This window comes from Oryzias melastigma, linkage group LG5, assembly GCF_002922805.2.
Source record: "Oryzias melastigma strain HK-1 linkage group LG5, ASM292280v2, whole genome shotgun sequence".
In the NCBI taxonomy this organism is placed as follows: Eukaryota; Metazoa; Chordata; class Actinopteri; order Beloniformes; family Adrianichthyidae; genus Oryzias; species Oryzias melastigma.
The window spans coordinates 5,429,890-5,444,633 of record NC_050516.1 but is presented as its reverse complement, the minus strand read 5'-3'; the positions used below and the strand labels follow the sequence as shown (position 1 = coordinate 5,444,633).

Below are 14,744 nucleotides of genomic sequence, written 5' to 3'. Positions count from 1 at the left end.
TCTTTGATGAAAATAATCTGCATAAATTGTCTTTTCTAATGAGAATATTTTAATTTTTTTTGCATTGATTAACGTAGATGATTTTTCTTCCTGATAATGATTATCATCTGGGAAAGTCATTTGTATTGATCGGTGCCAGAGCTCTGGGATAATCATCATCGTCAGGAGAATCTTCTGTACTGATCGGTGCCGGAGGTCTGGAATATTTTCAGATGGTTATAGATAATCATCTGTTATGTTCTGGATTTCTGATGCTGGTTGGCGTGGGGATTTTTTCTGGCGATGATGATCTGAATGTGCTTTTACTTATGGTATTTATTGATGTGGATGATGTTTTCCTTACGATAATTGGCCGAGTATATTTAGATTATTGGTACTGATTTATATAAATGACTTGTCTGTGGAGGTTTGAAATCTGATTACATCACTGATCTTAAAGATCCTTAATAACCCGAATCTATGATTGTAGGGTATAAATATTTGATATAAAGTCCTGAACCAGATGTTGATAATTCATGTAGAGAAAATGGTATGGTTGAGCCAGGGTGGGATTATACAAGTTGGTTTCCTCCCACTCCGTTTAAAGTGATCAACTTGTGATTTATTATGTGATTTCATGTTTTATTACCCGATTGCTTGCAATGAACCATTTCATTCATTCATTTTGTTTTTACTGCCTCTGGACAACAAATGTAATTTGGTTTTTGTGCTACTTCTGGCCCATTTATGTTCTAGCTATGCTAAAACACTTGTTTAAATAAACAAAAGCTTTTAAGTACAAAAAGATCAAGAAAGAAAACAGAACTTCATATTGAAGTACAGATGTCTTTAAGATGAAGATTTAAGGTCTGTTTAATCCAAAGAATAGAAATCCCAGACAAAAAAGTTGTTTTCCTTCCAGTTTATTTCAATTATCAAATGTACAGTACATCACGTTCAGCGCTTAGTTTCACATGAAAACACCCTCCAATGATACAAATTAAATGCCCCCCGCCCCCAAGTATCAAAAGTAGTAGTGAAAAGTCAGCAGCTCAAAGACAGACCCGGAAAGGTTTGACCACAAACCGGATCAAGGACGATCATCTGCTCAGAGGCCGGGTGTGGAGCGGATCGCCTCACCTGATCGTGGTCTGAACCCCGACCTGTCACCCTGCATGTTGACGAGTGTTGGACTGAAGGCCACACCTGTGTGTGAGGACTTCTGGGAGTTGAGCTAGTCATGGACATCAGCAGCGGTCAGTAGTTACTCACAGGCAGACCTCTTGGGTTGGAACTCCAGTGATCTCTGCAGCTGAGATGTTTGGCTTCATGGGACAGAAGACCCAGACGTGCTTGTTTCTGTCTTCTGTCTGTAAAAGTGCGTTGTTTTCCAGTTTCAATCGTTTGGAACATTTTAGAAACATACAGTCAAACTTCATTCAAATAAAATCAAGTGCAAAAACATTTGATCATCTCAGGGAAACATTCATTATGTTGAGATTCTGTTTCTTTACATCCGATTCTGTCAGAACTGTTTTCAGTGTCCAGATCTTTAGAGTTTTGATGGTTTCTTAGGGTTATGTGAGCAGCTTTGTGGTCCTCTCAAACCTTCATGCAGAAGCTCTCTAACAGGACTCTCCACTGAAACACAGACGCTGCAGGAAACCCGGCCGTCAGTTTCCTGCTGCATCATGACACAACAACGTTAAACGGGGATCCTGGGATGTGATCGTCACCCCACTTCACGACCAGGATGTAATTTCCGCGTTCCTTCAGGATATAGGTGACGTTGTACTGCAGGTTCCCCATGTGTTTGACCAGAACCTCCTCACAGGGGGCTTGAGGGCCGTACACTCCCACCAGGAGCATGTTCTTCCCTGAAGGAACAACCCGAAAACAGCTTGGTTTATACATGACCCACCCAGATCCAGAATTTTTCCTTCAGACAGGTCTCTAGGCTCAGTCGTGAAGGTCTTACCGGCTTTGCTGCAGTCCAAGGTGAAGCTGCTCCCCTGACCCACGGAGGCCTTGGAGAGTCCGGGACCCCGACTCACCACCTTGCTGGCGTCGGAGCTGCCAGGTCTGGACGCGGCGCTCTGACTGAAGCTGCTGGACACCCGGATGGATGGATCCAGGGTCAGGGTCGACGTCTCACTCATGTTCGTCACATTGATGAGGCGAGAACCTGAGAAGCAGCAAAGGAAGTTGGACTCGTGCAGACGAGGGCTTGCTCTGCGTTTCCATAGCTCAGGAGGAGCAAAGGTCATGTGTCCTAAACTTTAAGCTTTAAGAATAACAGCTGATGAAGACAACTGAGTCAGAGGAGGTAAACATTTCGTCATAGGAATATTTTGGCTCCACAGATGAAGATCTGTGATCATTTTGACAAATTCGTCCATCAGATCAGGATCAGTGGTCACATGACCCACAAGGTTTAAACCCAGCCAACTGGTAGCTAGTCAAGGAGCGCTTTGTCTGCCAGTTAAAGCTGTGAATGTGACAAATGAAATCTCTGAATCTTTGCGTCACTTTCTGAACAGCAGATCTACAGTTGAGAACTTGACAATCACCTGTCAGTCAAAGACTCTGCCCCCTCGGACACAATTTTATTGTGAATATTCTAACATGTCATCTTCTTTGTCCTCCAAGATTTCATGTCTAGAAAACTTTTACCTCTGGGGGGCCCAGGGCTAATATTGTGTGGGGCCAAAACAATTTTGTAAGTAACATTTTTCATGTAAACAAGAAAAACTAATAATAAAACCTGATTTATGTAATTACCTTCCATTTAAACTCTCTCCACAGCCCTGAGTTGGAAACCAAGTGTGCTTCAGTGAATATCTCCTCCCATTTTTCGTCTGTAATTTGAGTGCCGATCTCAGATTCCCATCGATTCCTTATACTAGAGGTAGTATTGGTGTTCAAGTGTAAAAATGCTTTATAAAACTGACTTATAGCTCTTGGCAATACATTGCCCTGTTGGACCTTAATAAGCAACTCCTCAATGTATGAAGGTTCTAGAACTTTCTTCCATTCACTATGTTTTGTTAGGAAGCTCCTCAACTGAAGATATCTAAAAAAGTCAGAAGAGGGAAGCCAAAATCGACCTCTCAGCTGTTCGAAAGAATTCATGCACCCATTCTTTATTACATGGTAAAGTTTGCTATGACCAAGAGTTGACCACATTTTGGAGCCCCTATCTGTGACTGGAGGGGTAAAACCTTGAAGAGAGGAGATGCTAGATAGAATTGAAATTTGTTGTGGGAGACCAAATGACTGTTTGATTTTTCGCCATGTTATAAGTGTGGCCCGAGTCTATTCGCCCATACGTATATCCCTAATTGGGACATTTGAGAACACTAAATTTTCCAACTGGCTGTCACACAGGCTTTTCTCTATATTGAGCCACTGAGAGTCTGACCAATCCTGTATCCAAATCATCAATGGTCTCATTTGAGCTGCCCAAAAATAGTATTTAAAATTTGGGACAGCAAGTCCTCCTTGTGGTTTTAACAGTTTTAATGTTTGCCACTTCATCCTTGGGCGTTTACCCTGCCATATGAATTTGGAGACCAGTTTATCTAATTCATCAAATGTGGAATATTAATAGGGAGCATCTGGAAGTCGTGGTAATACACAAATTCAAATTTTTAACATTAAAATTAGTACTGTCACGTGATTAATATTTTTGGGATTAATTAATTCAAGTCAAGACAAGTCAGCTTTATTTGTTAAATATACTGTGATACACAGCTTCTTCACCTTTCAGCTTATCCCATTTTGGGGTCGCAAACTGCACTCACTGTTTCCCATCAGTGATTTGGCCTGACCCAACCCTGTACTTGAGGGGCACAGGGACCCAGTTAGGCAGCAGCGTCAAGGGTCTTGCCTAAGGACCCAATCTGGGTGGGGATCAATGGACAACCCTGGGAATCGAACCCAGGTGCTAGCTCTACACTTAGCCCACTGAGCCATCCAGCTGCTCTATACTGTGATACACAGCAGATGAAATGTCCTTCCTCTCAACCCACAGTGCAAATAGCAATTATAGTAGCAGTAATAAAAATAGAAATAATAGCAGAAGCATATTATTTACAAATATACAAAACGAAGGACTATAAAGTGGCAAAAGAGCAAAGTCTTTGGTCAGGAGGATGTTCAGATGCAGGAGGGTGGGGGTTCAGTTCGAGTTTGTAGCAGGGGGTGGGGGCAGAGGGGGGAGTGCTGGGAGTGAGTTCAGTTTCCTGATGGCCTGGTGGAGAAAACTGTCCCTGAGCCTGCTGGTTCTGGCCCGGAGACTTTTCAGTCTCCTTCCTGATGGCAGCAGGCTGAAGTGGCTCTGGGATGGGTGAGATGGGTCACCTGTAATCCTGATGGCCTTGCGGGTGAGGCGGGAGTGGTAAACGTCACAGAGGTCAGTGAGAGGGACACCAATGATCTTCTCAGCTGTTCTCACAATGCGCTGCAGAGACTTCCTGCAGGATGCAGTGCAGGCTCCGTACCACACAGTGATCCAGCTGGTCAGGATGCTCTCAATGGCCCCAGTGTAGAAGGTCTCCATGATGGGGCGAGGAACTCTGGCCCTCTTCAGTTTGTGGGAGAAGTACAGGCGTTGTTGAGCTTTTTTGGCCAGTGATGCGGTGTTGTGGTTCCACGACAGGTCTTCAGAGATGTGCACACCCATGAACTTGGTGCAGCTCACCCTTTCCACTGCAGCTCCATTGATGGTCAGTGGGGCGTGCTGGGTGTGAGCTCTCCTAAAGTCCACAATCATCTCCTTTGTCTTCTCCACATTCAGATGGAGATTGTTCTCCCTGCACCACGAAGCCAGCCTGCACACTTCACTCCTGTAGGGGGTCTCATCGTTGTTGTTGATGAGACCCACCACTGTTGTGTCATCCACAAACTTGATGAAGAGGTTGGAGCTTGATGATGAAGCGCAGTCATGAGTCAGGAGGGTGAAGAGGAGGGGGCTCAGCACACATCCTTGGGGAACCCCCGTGTTTATTGTGATGGTATTGGATGTGTTGTTGCCGACTCGAACTGCTTGTGGTCTCCCTGTCAGAAAGTCCAGCAGCCAGTTGAGGGAGGTGTTGAGTCCCAGGTGGTCCAGCTTGTGGATGAGCTGCTGGGGGATGATGGTGTTGAGCGCTGAGCTGAAGTCGATGAACAGCTTTCTGACATGTAAGCCCTTGGTTTCCAGATGAGTGAGGGCTGAGTGGAGGGCTGTAGAGATTGCGTCATCAGTTGAGCCGTGGGACTGATATGCAAACTGGTAGGGGTCCAGAGTGGTGGGGAGAGCAGACTTGATGTGCTGCATGACTAGCCGCTCAAAGCACTTCATGAGGATGGGGGTGAGAGCGATTGGGCGGTAGTCATTGCAGCAGGAGGTGGATGACTTCTTTGGAACTGGGATGATGGTGGTGGCCTTGAAGCACAAGGGAACAACCGCCTGGCTCAGGGAGAGGTTGAAGATGTCTGTGAAGACATCTGTGAGCTCATCAGCACAGTCCCTCAGGACACAGCCGGGGATGTTGTCAGGCCCTGGGGCTTTCTGTGTCCTTACTCCTCTTAGTGCTCTCCTCACGCTGTCAGGTGAAAGCATCAGCACCAGGTCGTCAGGAGGAGGAGGAGTTTTCTGTGCTGAAGTGCGGTTGTATGCTTCAAAGCGGGCAAAGAAGACATTGAGCTGGTCCAGTACATGGGTGGAATTATCACAGGTCTGTGGGAGGGGCTTGTAATCCGTGATGGTGTGAATCTCCCGCCACAGGTTCCTGGTGTCTCTGCTGACCCTGAAGCGGTCAGCGGTCCTCTGGGACTCTCTCTCTTCGAGACAGGTTGGCTCTGGCTGTTCTCACAGCAGCTTCGCCTCCAGCTCTGAAGGCAGCGTTCCATTTGTCTGTGGACTTCTCTCGTCAGCCATGGCTTTTGGTTGGCTCGGGTGGTGACAGTCGGAGTACTAGTGGAGGTCAGTGACTCCGCCGTGGCTGGCCGCCTGTCTGAATACACTCCAATCAGTGGTGGCGAAGCAGTCCTGCAGAGCCTCAGAAGATCCCTCAGGCCACATCCAGACCACTTTTGTAGCTGGTCTGATGACTTTAATCTTTGGCCTGTATGCTGGCATTAGCATGACAGTGGTGTGGTCCCCAGGTTGGGGAGGGCCCTGTCTGCTCCTCTGTGTGAGGTGTAGACATTGTCCAGGATGTTGTTACCGGGGGAAATCCCGCGGGGGTGGACTTTTTAATTTTGATGTGTAATTAATTAGTCTAATTACTCGATTTTAATCGCAATTTTTTAACCCAAATAAAATGCTGTTAAAGGCCTAATTTTGAGGTACTTTATTTAAGTTTGTGACATTGTTGCGCAGTAAGTAGTAGTTAGTAATTAATAAAAAAAAAATATTACAGAAAAACTGTCATAAGGTTCAGGTGTAGCCATTGCACGCTGGTCCAAGTTCATACATTCAGAAGGAAAGTCAAGCTAAGGTTGAAGTCACCGCGGGTTCCAATCCGAAGCTGCCTCTCCTCACCTGTGACTCGGGCCTTGAAGGGACTGCCGCTGATGTGGTTGGGTCCTCCGTACTTGATGCTGATCAGGTAATTTCCAGGGGCCATGGGAGTGTACTGCACCTTGTAGCCCTCCGGGACCTCCTGACACTCCATCTTCACTTTGGAGGGACCCTCAATGGTCACCGCCAAAGACCCAGGACCCCCTTTGGTGTTGATGATGAACTCTGACTGCACTCCTGTGCAGGGATGAAAGGTTCCTCAGCCGTGACAACATCAGCAGCAGCAGCAGGGAGACTGAAGCTGAGAGCTTTCAGGTCAGCAGACGTTAACTCACCTGTGGTGCCTCTCTCCAGTCCAGCTCCATAAGCAGTGACCAGACTAGAATCTCCGGTCTGTCCTGGTTCTCCCACACGGACCTGGAACGGACTTCCTGGGATGTGGGATCCGTTGAATTTCACATCGATGGTATGGATGCCGTTCTCCCTCGGGATGAAGCGGATGGCGTACATGTCTGTTGGAGAACGCAAATGAGGTTTACCTGGACCTCCGAGTCCTCCCCGCCACCCTGACCCGAGAAGAACCCAAACCCACCTCGGTCCAGCTCCGTGACCACACACTCCTCCAGGGCTCCGGAGGGGCTGTGCACCTTGGCCTCCATCTTGCCCTGCGCTCCATTCAGATGTACTGCAAAGGATGCTGGGTGATTGACCTTTAGACCAGACTCCTGCAGGACGCAGATACACACAGTCAGTGCACAGGGGGGCAGATGGGGGAAACAGACACGGATCGGGTTTAAAGTCTTATTCCTCAGTTTGGTTCTCCTCTTGTTTCCACTCTGACCCGAGTCGGAACAGCTGACTCGGTGACCCGAGTCGGAACAGCTGACTCGGTGACCCGGGCAGGAACAGCTGACTCGGTGACCTGAGTCGGAACAGCTGACTCGGTGACCCGGGCAGGAACAGCTGACTCGGTGACCCGAGTCGGAACAGCTGACTCGGTGACCCGAGTCGGAACAGCTGACTCGGTGACCCGGGAAGGAACAGCTGACTCGGTGACCCGAGCCGGAACAGCTGGCTCGGTGACCCGAGTCGGAACAGCTGACTCGGTGACCCGGGCAGGAACAGCTGACTCGGTGACCCGAGTCGGAACAGCTGACTCGGTGACCCGGGCAGGAACAGCTGACTCTGTGACCCGGGCAGGAACAGCTGACTCGGTGACCCGGGCAGGAACAGCTGAGCTGACATTTTGGGTACATTTGTTTTCTCTCAGTCTGTGATATAGAATGTCTAAGTGAAACCTTATTTAAAATGCATATGTTTCCGGTTGTTCAGACATGTCCAAAACGCGGACAAATCCACCAAATTTAATCCCGCCTCTTTTAAAAATGCAACAAATACGGCCACCAGCTCCGTTTACAAAAGCAAATCTATAAAAGCTATTCATGACATCGCCAAAAGATGGCAGCAGTGCTGCAGTCTGTCTGCAACAACGTGATAAGTAAACTCGTGTTCACATGGATCGGCCATTTTGAAAACTACGACTGGGTTTTACCTGCACATTTTCATGTGTAAAAATGACCTAAACTTTTATTTTCTTCTCATAGATGAGAAAACTTCTCTGTAGTTTGGAGCAGTTTTTATACTTAAAGCTTTGTTCTTTTCTTGAAAATAATCTGCGTATCAAAACAAACGTTCAGAAACAATCTTAGCCTTCGAGCCAATTATAACGTTGAATTTCATATTTAATTCAACATAAATGTAGAAATACAGTATTTATATTTAGACTTTGTGTTGTGTTTGTGTTTCTTGGATTAAAGTAAAAATTCAGTGTTTTTTGGTCTTCATGTTTTTAAATAACCTTCAGCTGCTGAGATTGTTTGAAGTTTTTTTTTTCTTCATCTATTTTGTATTTTATTGAAAGTTATCTTGTTAAAACTAAGAATTTTTGTAAAGTAAAGAGATGAAAATGATGTCCTCCTCTAGCTTTGAAGGGTAACCAAACCCTAAATCAACTTCTTTTGTCTGTTGGCCTCCATAAATGGGGCTTTAAAAGTGCTGTCTGTTGGTCATCGACACCTTTGACAAATTAAAATAAACATGTTTAGCTAAAAACCGTCTGTGCGTTGCCCCCTATAGGTTGAATCGAGGTATGGCAAATGGTGTATACTTGTATATTCATTCACCCATTCACACACTGATGGTGGCTCCACTCCTGAACACTGGTGCCAACCTTCCACCAGAGGTAATGTGGGGTTCAGTGTCTTGCCCAAGGACACTTAGATACATGGGCGGGCAAGACGGGAATCAAACTTGCAATTTTCCAACCAGGAGTCGACTGCCCTACCGCTGCACCACGGCCCCCTGGTATTACAGTTGAATTTTGTGATTGGTCAAGCCATGTAAGTCTCGCATCATTTCAGAAGGCTCACGTCATGACCTGCAGCTATAGTAATGATAACAGTCCTGCCCCCAAGCCCCACCCCTCTGACTGGATTTTCGCATTTCGGCTGTGGGTGGAGTCCGCCTCCAACTTCCTGTTTGGTTACCCTTCAAGCAGACACCTGATGGAGAGTCACTCGTTCATTTCCTGTCTGCTCTTTCTGGAGCAGAACGCGACTTTTTCAGCTCCAAAAATGAAACTTGTGCTGCGTTCAATGTCCTTTTAAAAGGTGGAAATCAGAGCTTTGAATGTTTTCTACTATTTTTTTACCTAACAAGGTATATGAATGGACAGAATTCAGAAAACAAAGGGGTTCCATATTCATCAGGTGGTCCTTTACCTGTGTTTGAAGAGTTAGATGTTTCCCAGATCAGGTTTAGATGAAAACAGCGACAACAGAAGCTAACATCTCCTGATCTTCACTGTTCTGCCTGATACGTCTTTGTTTTTTATTTCCTCTTTCACACTTAAATCCGTTCCCTAATCCACTCTTTTCTCTGTTCTGCGTCAAACTGAGACTCCTGCAGCGTTTTTCTGACAGCACTCGGCAGTAACCTCCCAAAGCAAAAGGGGCGGAGCGGAAGGGGGCGTGTCTACTAGAGACCTGCAGTCACAGCCCACCATAATGAGGATGAAGATGGGCTGTTAAAAGCCTTTAAATGAAGCACAAGAGAAACACCAGAGCTCCACACCAAACATCAGAAGGGAAGATCACAGCCAGGCAAACACGTGTGAAGTTGGTTTAGCAGAAACCTTTAGCTTTCTCACTTCATAAGTCGTGAATCTGTTTTGTGCTCATTGATCAAAACAACTTTTCCTCCTAGTAGCCTGCAAGAACCATCATTTAAAGATCAAATTTTTCAGAAATTCTCTGTAAAACCTTTATGGTTTCTGCATCATTAGAATATATTTGGGAATTAGTTTGACACACTTTGAAATTACTGAAACCATATGTTTTGCCATTTACAAATTTAGTAAAAACTTTCAATATAATTTATTGAGCTTACCAAGAGGTCAAGATCAGTTTTTTGCCGAGTTTTTCTTTCTACTTCTTTAAATGTTGTAATTTTCTTTAGTTGTTGAACTGTTTCCTCTTCAGTGAGCAGCTGCTGCTGTCAGGATCCACACATACTTTCTTCATAGCTACTTTCAATATCACTTATTATGGATTTGATTGAGTTCAAGAGCATCTCACTACAATAACCAGCTGAAACGAGTCTCAAACTGCAAAAACCAAATGTTCATTGAATCCATCCATGTTTGCTTGGCTGTGTTCACATTTGTGGGAGAAGCTGCATCAAATCAGGACAGAGGGTTGACTGCAGTGGGCAGAGGAGAAACCTCATATGCTTAGCTTCTATCATTTTAAAATCTCACTAAATAAATGCTACATATGAGGATGATACAACAACATGAACATTAATTGTAAAAACAATTGTGAAATAAAGTTTTTTTGTAAGATATTGGTTAATCTCATCAACTGGACCTGGAAAGGTGTTGTGCCAAGATCTGTTTCCCATGCCAGAATTTATTTCCCCTGTCCTGGCACAACTTTAGGCATCATTGATTTGTTTTGTAACGCTCACATTAAATGTAAAAAGAAGGTGGATGTTTACGATATACTTTAATGTCTGCTGTTAAATGCATCCATAACACAGACACTTTAATAAATCATGTTTCTTATCCTAATTTAGCCAAACAAAAGTTGGATTTTTTTATTTACACAAAAAACTTTTGTTGTTTTTCATAGAATATGTAAAAAAAGACAATAAACTCAAAAAAGCCCCAGAATAAAGTATATCGTAAACATCCACCTTCATTTTACTCTTTTTGGGACAAAATAAGAATGCTACAAAACAAATCAAACATGCCAGAGACAGAGGAAACAAATTCTGGCAGGGGAAACATATCTTAGCACAACACCTAAAGAACTGGATTCTGCCCACTAGTGTTGAATTTAACCACCTTTAGTTTTATTTTTCCGACAAACGATTAACTTCCTCTAAAAAAAAACCTCAAATATAAAACTGTTTTCACATTTCTCCGGGTCCTGATGCAGCAGATCTGCTGAAATGCTATCAATTTCCGAACGGAGAACAATAAAGATTTGGGTGTTTGAAGCTATCAGACATGGTGGAGCAGTCAAACCCTCAGCCAACGCGTTGATGCAGCTGCATCCCAGAGCCCTCTAGCAAAGCCAGTTTCTCTGGGTGTGGAGGTGTCTCCTCGTGCCTCACCTGAAGGCCGGCAACAGTGAGGCGGCGGGCGTCGTTGGCTGGAGCCACAACTGGGACCAGGAAGGGGCTTTCAGGAATGTGCTGCTCGTTAAACTTCACGGAAACCTCGTAATCTCCTGCAGGAACAGGTGAAGGAGAAGTTACACAGGCGGAATTTCTTCAGACAAATCCAAGCTGAGGTGGCGTCCTCTACCAGGGTCCTGAGCAATGTAGGCCACGCCGCAGGTTCCATCTTTGCGGTCGTCGAAGGAGATGTCCGCCCTGCTGGGTCCCTCCACCGCCACCGACAGCCCGCCAGCACCGGCCTCCCTGGTCCAGATGCTGAACTCAGCTGGAGGGTGAGAGCAGCCACAGTGAGCATGTGAACATCAGCGCACCTCCACGACGGTGGCGGCAGGGGCCGTACCTGGCTCTCCAACCATGGCTCCCTCCAGCCCTGGACCTCCAGCCTTCACTTTGGCAGCCCCGCCCTCTCCCAGCGGGCCCACAGTGAACTGGAAGGGGCTGCCGGGCACGTGCACGCCCCTGTACTTCACGCTCACGCTGTGCACGCCCATCTCGGAGGGCACAAACCGCACAGAGTAGGTGTCGTTGCCAACGGCAACCAGCTCGGCAGGCTGGCTGGCTCGAGAGGGCGCCGTGACTGTGGCGGAGACATCCTGTGGGTCGATGGCTGCCGAAAACACAAACGACGTTACACCCCCTCACTTCCCTCCTCCTGCATCTTTACAGTTTCCCTTTGCTATCTGGTGAGCCGTGGATCAGCTGAGGAGCACAGGTATGAGGAGAAAAGGAAGTAGCTGCATGCCTTCAAAGTAAAAGCCTCATATTCTATAGTGACTCATCAGTTTAGATGGTGGTGAGGGTGTGGGGGGTCCTGCAGATCACCTGGTACCAACATCAAAGATGAACAGCAGATAAAAACATGAAGGTGTGAAGTTTAGCAAACCTGGTGCCGCACCCCCACTTTTACCAACGCACCCTCCGCCCCGCCGCGTCCGACTGAGCCGGGAGCGTCAGCCACCCAGACGCCGCGCGCCGTTCTGGCTCCGCCCGCCAGCACCAGACCAGAGAGGCCTGAAATGAGCCGGACCCCCCCGGGGGAGCAGCTCTGGTGGCGGGTGGCAGCAGGGGGGCGGGCCATGCCGCAGTGGGAGGACCTCCCCGGCAGCCAGAGGGAGCAGAAGGAGGTGTGAGAGAAGAGTTGTTGAGACAAGACCAGGAGGAACCAAGTCACTGAAGGAGACAGGAGGAGGACGGGAGGGGGAGAGGAGCAGGCAGAACGGGTCAGAACAAAAGGACACAGAGCAGAACAGTCGGGTTGAGGCGCTTTCATGCCGGGATGGTGGCGTGGACTCAGTTGGACTGAAGGCCAAAACGTTTCAGAAGAACTTTCTACAGTCTTTTATGTATCGCATTTGCAAAATTTCTTTGGCGTCCCTCCACTTCACCTCAGTGGAGATTTCCAAAAACTTCTTTAAAGGTTTACCAAACCTCTTACTCTCAGTTGAACGGTTTTATTTTTCATAAAATCTTTGATTTTAGAGTTCACTTTAAAAATCCAGCAAAGTTCTGGTTTACATGCGACCAGAGCCCCCATTGTGTGGTCCCACCTGAGTTCAGGTGGGCTCCTCCCACCTGAACTCGACTGCTGCTGGTAAAGAATTCTAGTGCTAAAGCTGCCGGTGTGAAAGCGTCCCGAGTGGGAAAAGGAAGAGACGGGAAACAGGAAGTGATGGAGAGTCCAAGTTCTACGGAGGATCCACCAACTCACCGACCAGGTACAGGTGGGTGTGGGGGTGTGTGTGTGTGTGTGTGTGAGTACCTGGTATCTTCAGGTTCAGATCACACACACTTCCGACACTGGCGAGGGATGCAGCCCTCTGGCGCCGGCTGATGCTCTCCCGTATGCGGCCCTCACCGGTCACTCGCACCGTGAAGGGGCTTCCTGTGGTCACAGTCAGAGTATTGGTCAAGATCAAAGCCTCCTTTCTCCTCTCAGGAGAACCGCTCAGATCTGGAGGAGGAGTCAAAGCTCCAGTTCTGACCTGGGACGTGCTGCTCTGCGAAGCGGATGGAGACGATGTAGTTCCCGGGTTCGGTTGGACAGTAGGTGACTCCACAGGTGCCGTTCTCCAAGTCCTGCGTCTGGATGTCCACCTTACTCGGACCTTCGATGGCCAGAGCCAGACCTCCATAGCCTGAGAGGACGTTCAGACGTTACTACCACCTACGTTACCCACTGCTGCGGCAAGAACGGCGAAACTCCGCCCACCAGCCTCCTGCGTGTCGACCACAAAGCTGGCGTCCTCGAAGGTGGTGCCCTGAACCAGGCCGTCGCCATGAACTTTGACCCGGCTTGCGTCGCCAATCTCAGACTGGACCACCATGATGCTGATGGGGCTGTTAGCAACGTGCTGGCCGTTCTTCAGGATGCTGACCTGGTGCTCGCCCACCTCACGGGGGATGAAGGAAATGCCTACAGGAGGACGGAGAGACGTGAGGACCTCAGCGGGACAGTGAGAATGTTCCGTCTCCACGCTCTGACCGATGTGGCTGTTGGGCATCCTCTTCAGCAGACATGGCTCGTCCCGGCCCGACGGCGACCGGATGCTGGCGGTCAGCAGGCTGAGGTCCGTCTCGTTGATGTCCAGACAGAAGTCTGCGGCTGAACCCAGTTTGACCTGCGAGCGCCGCTGGTTGTTCTCTGAAAGACACCGCAAATGAAAACCAGTCTTCCTTTTCCGTGCGTGCATCTGAGTCCGTGACCAACCGGCGATCCTGGCGGTGAAGGGGCTGCCGGCGATGTGCTCGTCATTGTATTTGACCAGGATCTTGTAGCTTCCCGGCAGCGTGGGCAGGTAGCTGACTGTGCACGTCCCGTCTTTGTTGTCCACACAGCTGATGTCCGCTTTGGACGGACCCTCGATCGCCAAGTCAAGACCTCCTGGAAATAGAAAGTAGAGCACAAAAAAAAGCTGAACTCCAAAATAAAAGGTTCGAGTACAAAAAAATGTTTCTGTTTCAAAATTGCAGAAAATTCAGGTTCAAAACCCCTCATCAAATTATTTACTTGAAAGAAGAAATGTTTACCGTTCTTTGCTTCCATACATAAAAAAAATCTATCCACACTTCAACTGATGACTTTTAAGCACTTATTGGAAAAAATAAAAATAAAAAGACACATAATTTTCTCCTCATAAGTTTAAACTCCTGCTTTCATTTAACTAATTTTTTTTTTTAGACATTTATCCGACAGAGTATTGGACCACCATAAAGGCAAGGCAAGTTTATTTGTATAGCACATTTCATGTACAAAGACAATTCAAAGTGCTTTACATAAAACATTGAAAGAAACAATCAAAAGAAATAGTAAACGTGTGATTATTAAAATAAAAGAGAGTAAAAAGATTTTTATTTAAAACAAGAATAAACAGTGCAGATGTAAACTTTTGAATACATATTAATCAAATCCAACTGAGAAAGAAATAGTAAAAATGTGATCATTTAAATAAAATTAAAAGAAAGTAAAAACATTTTAATTTAAAACAAGCATAGATAGACAGTGTGGGCGTAAACT

The 14,744-nt window shown here is 46.8% G+C and overlaps 1 protein-coding gene across 2 annotated transcripts in view; it reads right to left on the bottom strand.

Annotated features, from left to right (window-relative positions):
• Window positions 1–886: 886 nt before the first annotated feature.
• The window catches only part of LOC112144623 (filamin-B), a 78,778-nt gene continuing 64,920 nt past the window's right edge, over window positions 887–14,744 (bottom strand). The window contains exons 36-48 of one of the 2 annotated variants that reach the window (XM_024269249.2): window positions 13,938–14,111; window positions 13,713–13,871; window positions 13,440–13,643; window positions 13,213–13,365; window positions 12,990–13,112; window positions 11,571–11,837; window positions 11,358–11,495; window positions 11,165–11,280; window positions 7,080–7,212; window positions 6,823–6,999; window positions 6,509–6,724; window positions 1,958–2,164; window positions 887–1,856 (exon numbers count right to left, since the gene is read on the bottom strand). In XM_024269249.2, the coding sequence (XP_024125017.1) occupies window positions 1,669–1,856; window positions 1,958–2,164; window positions 6,509–6,724; window positions 6,823–6,999; window positions 7,080–7,212; window positions 11,165–11,280; window positions 11,358–11,495; window positions 11,571–11,837; window positions 12,990–13,112; window positions 13,213–13,365; window positions 13,440–13,643; window positions 13,713–13,871; window positions 13,938–14,111 (2,255 nt within the window). In that variant the 3' untranslated portion in view covers window positions 887–1,668. Of the gene's footprint in view, window positions 1,857–1,957; window positions 2,165–6,508; window positions 6,725–6,822; window positions 7,000–7,079; window positions 7,213–11,164; window positions 11,281–11,357; window positions 11,496–11,570; window positions 11,838–12,989; window positions 13,113–13,212; window positions 13,366–13,439; window positions 13,644–13,712; window positions 14,112–14,744 lie in introns of both variants that reach the window. The other variant, XM_024269248.1, reaches the window with a different exon arrangement.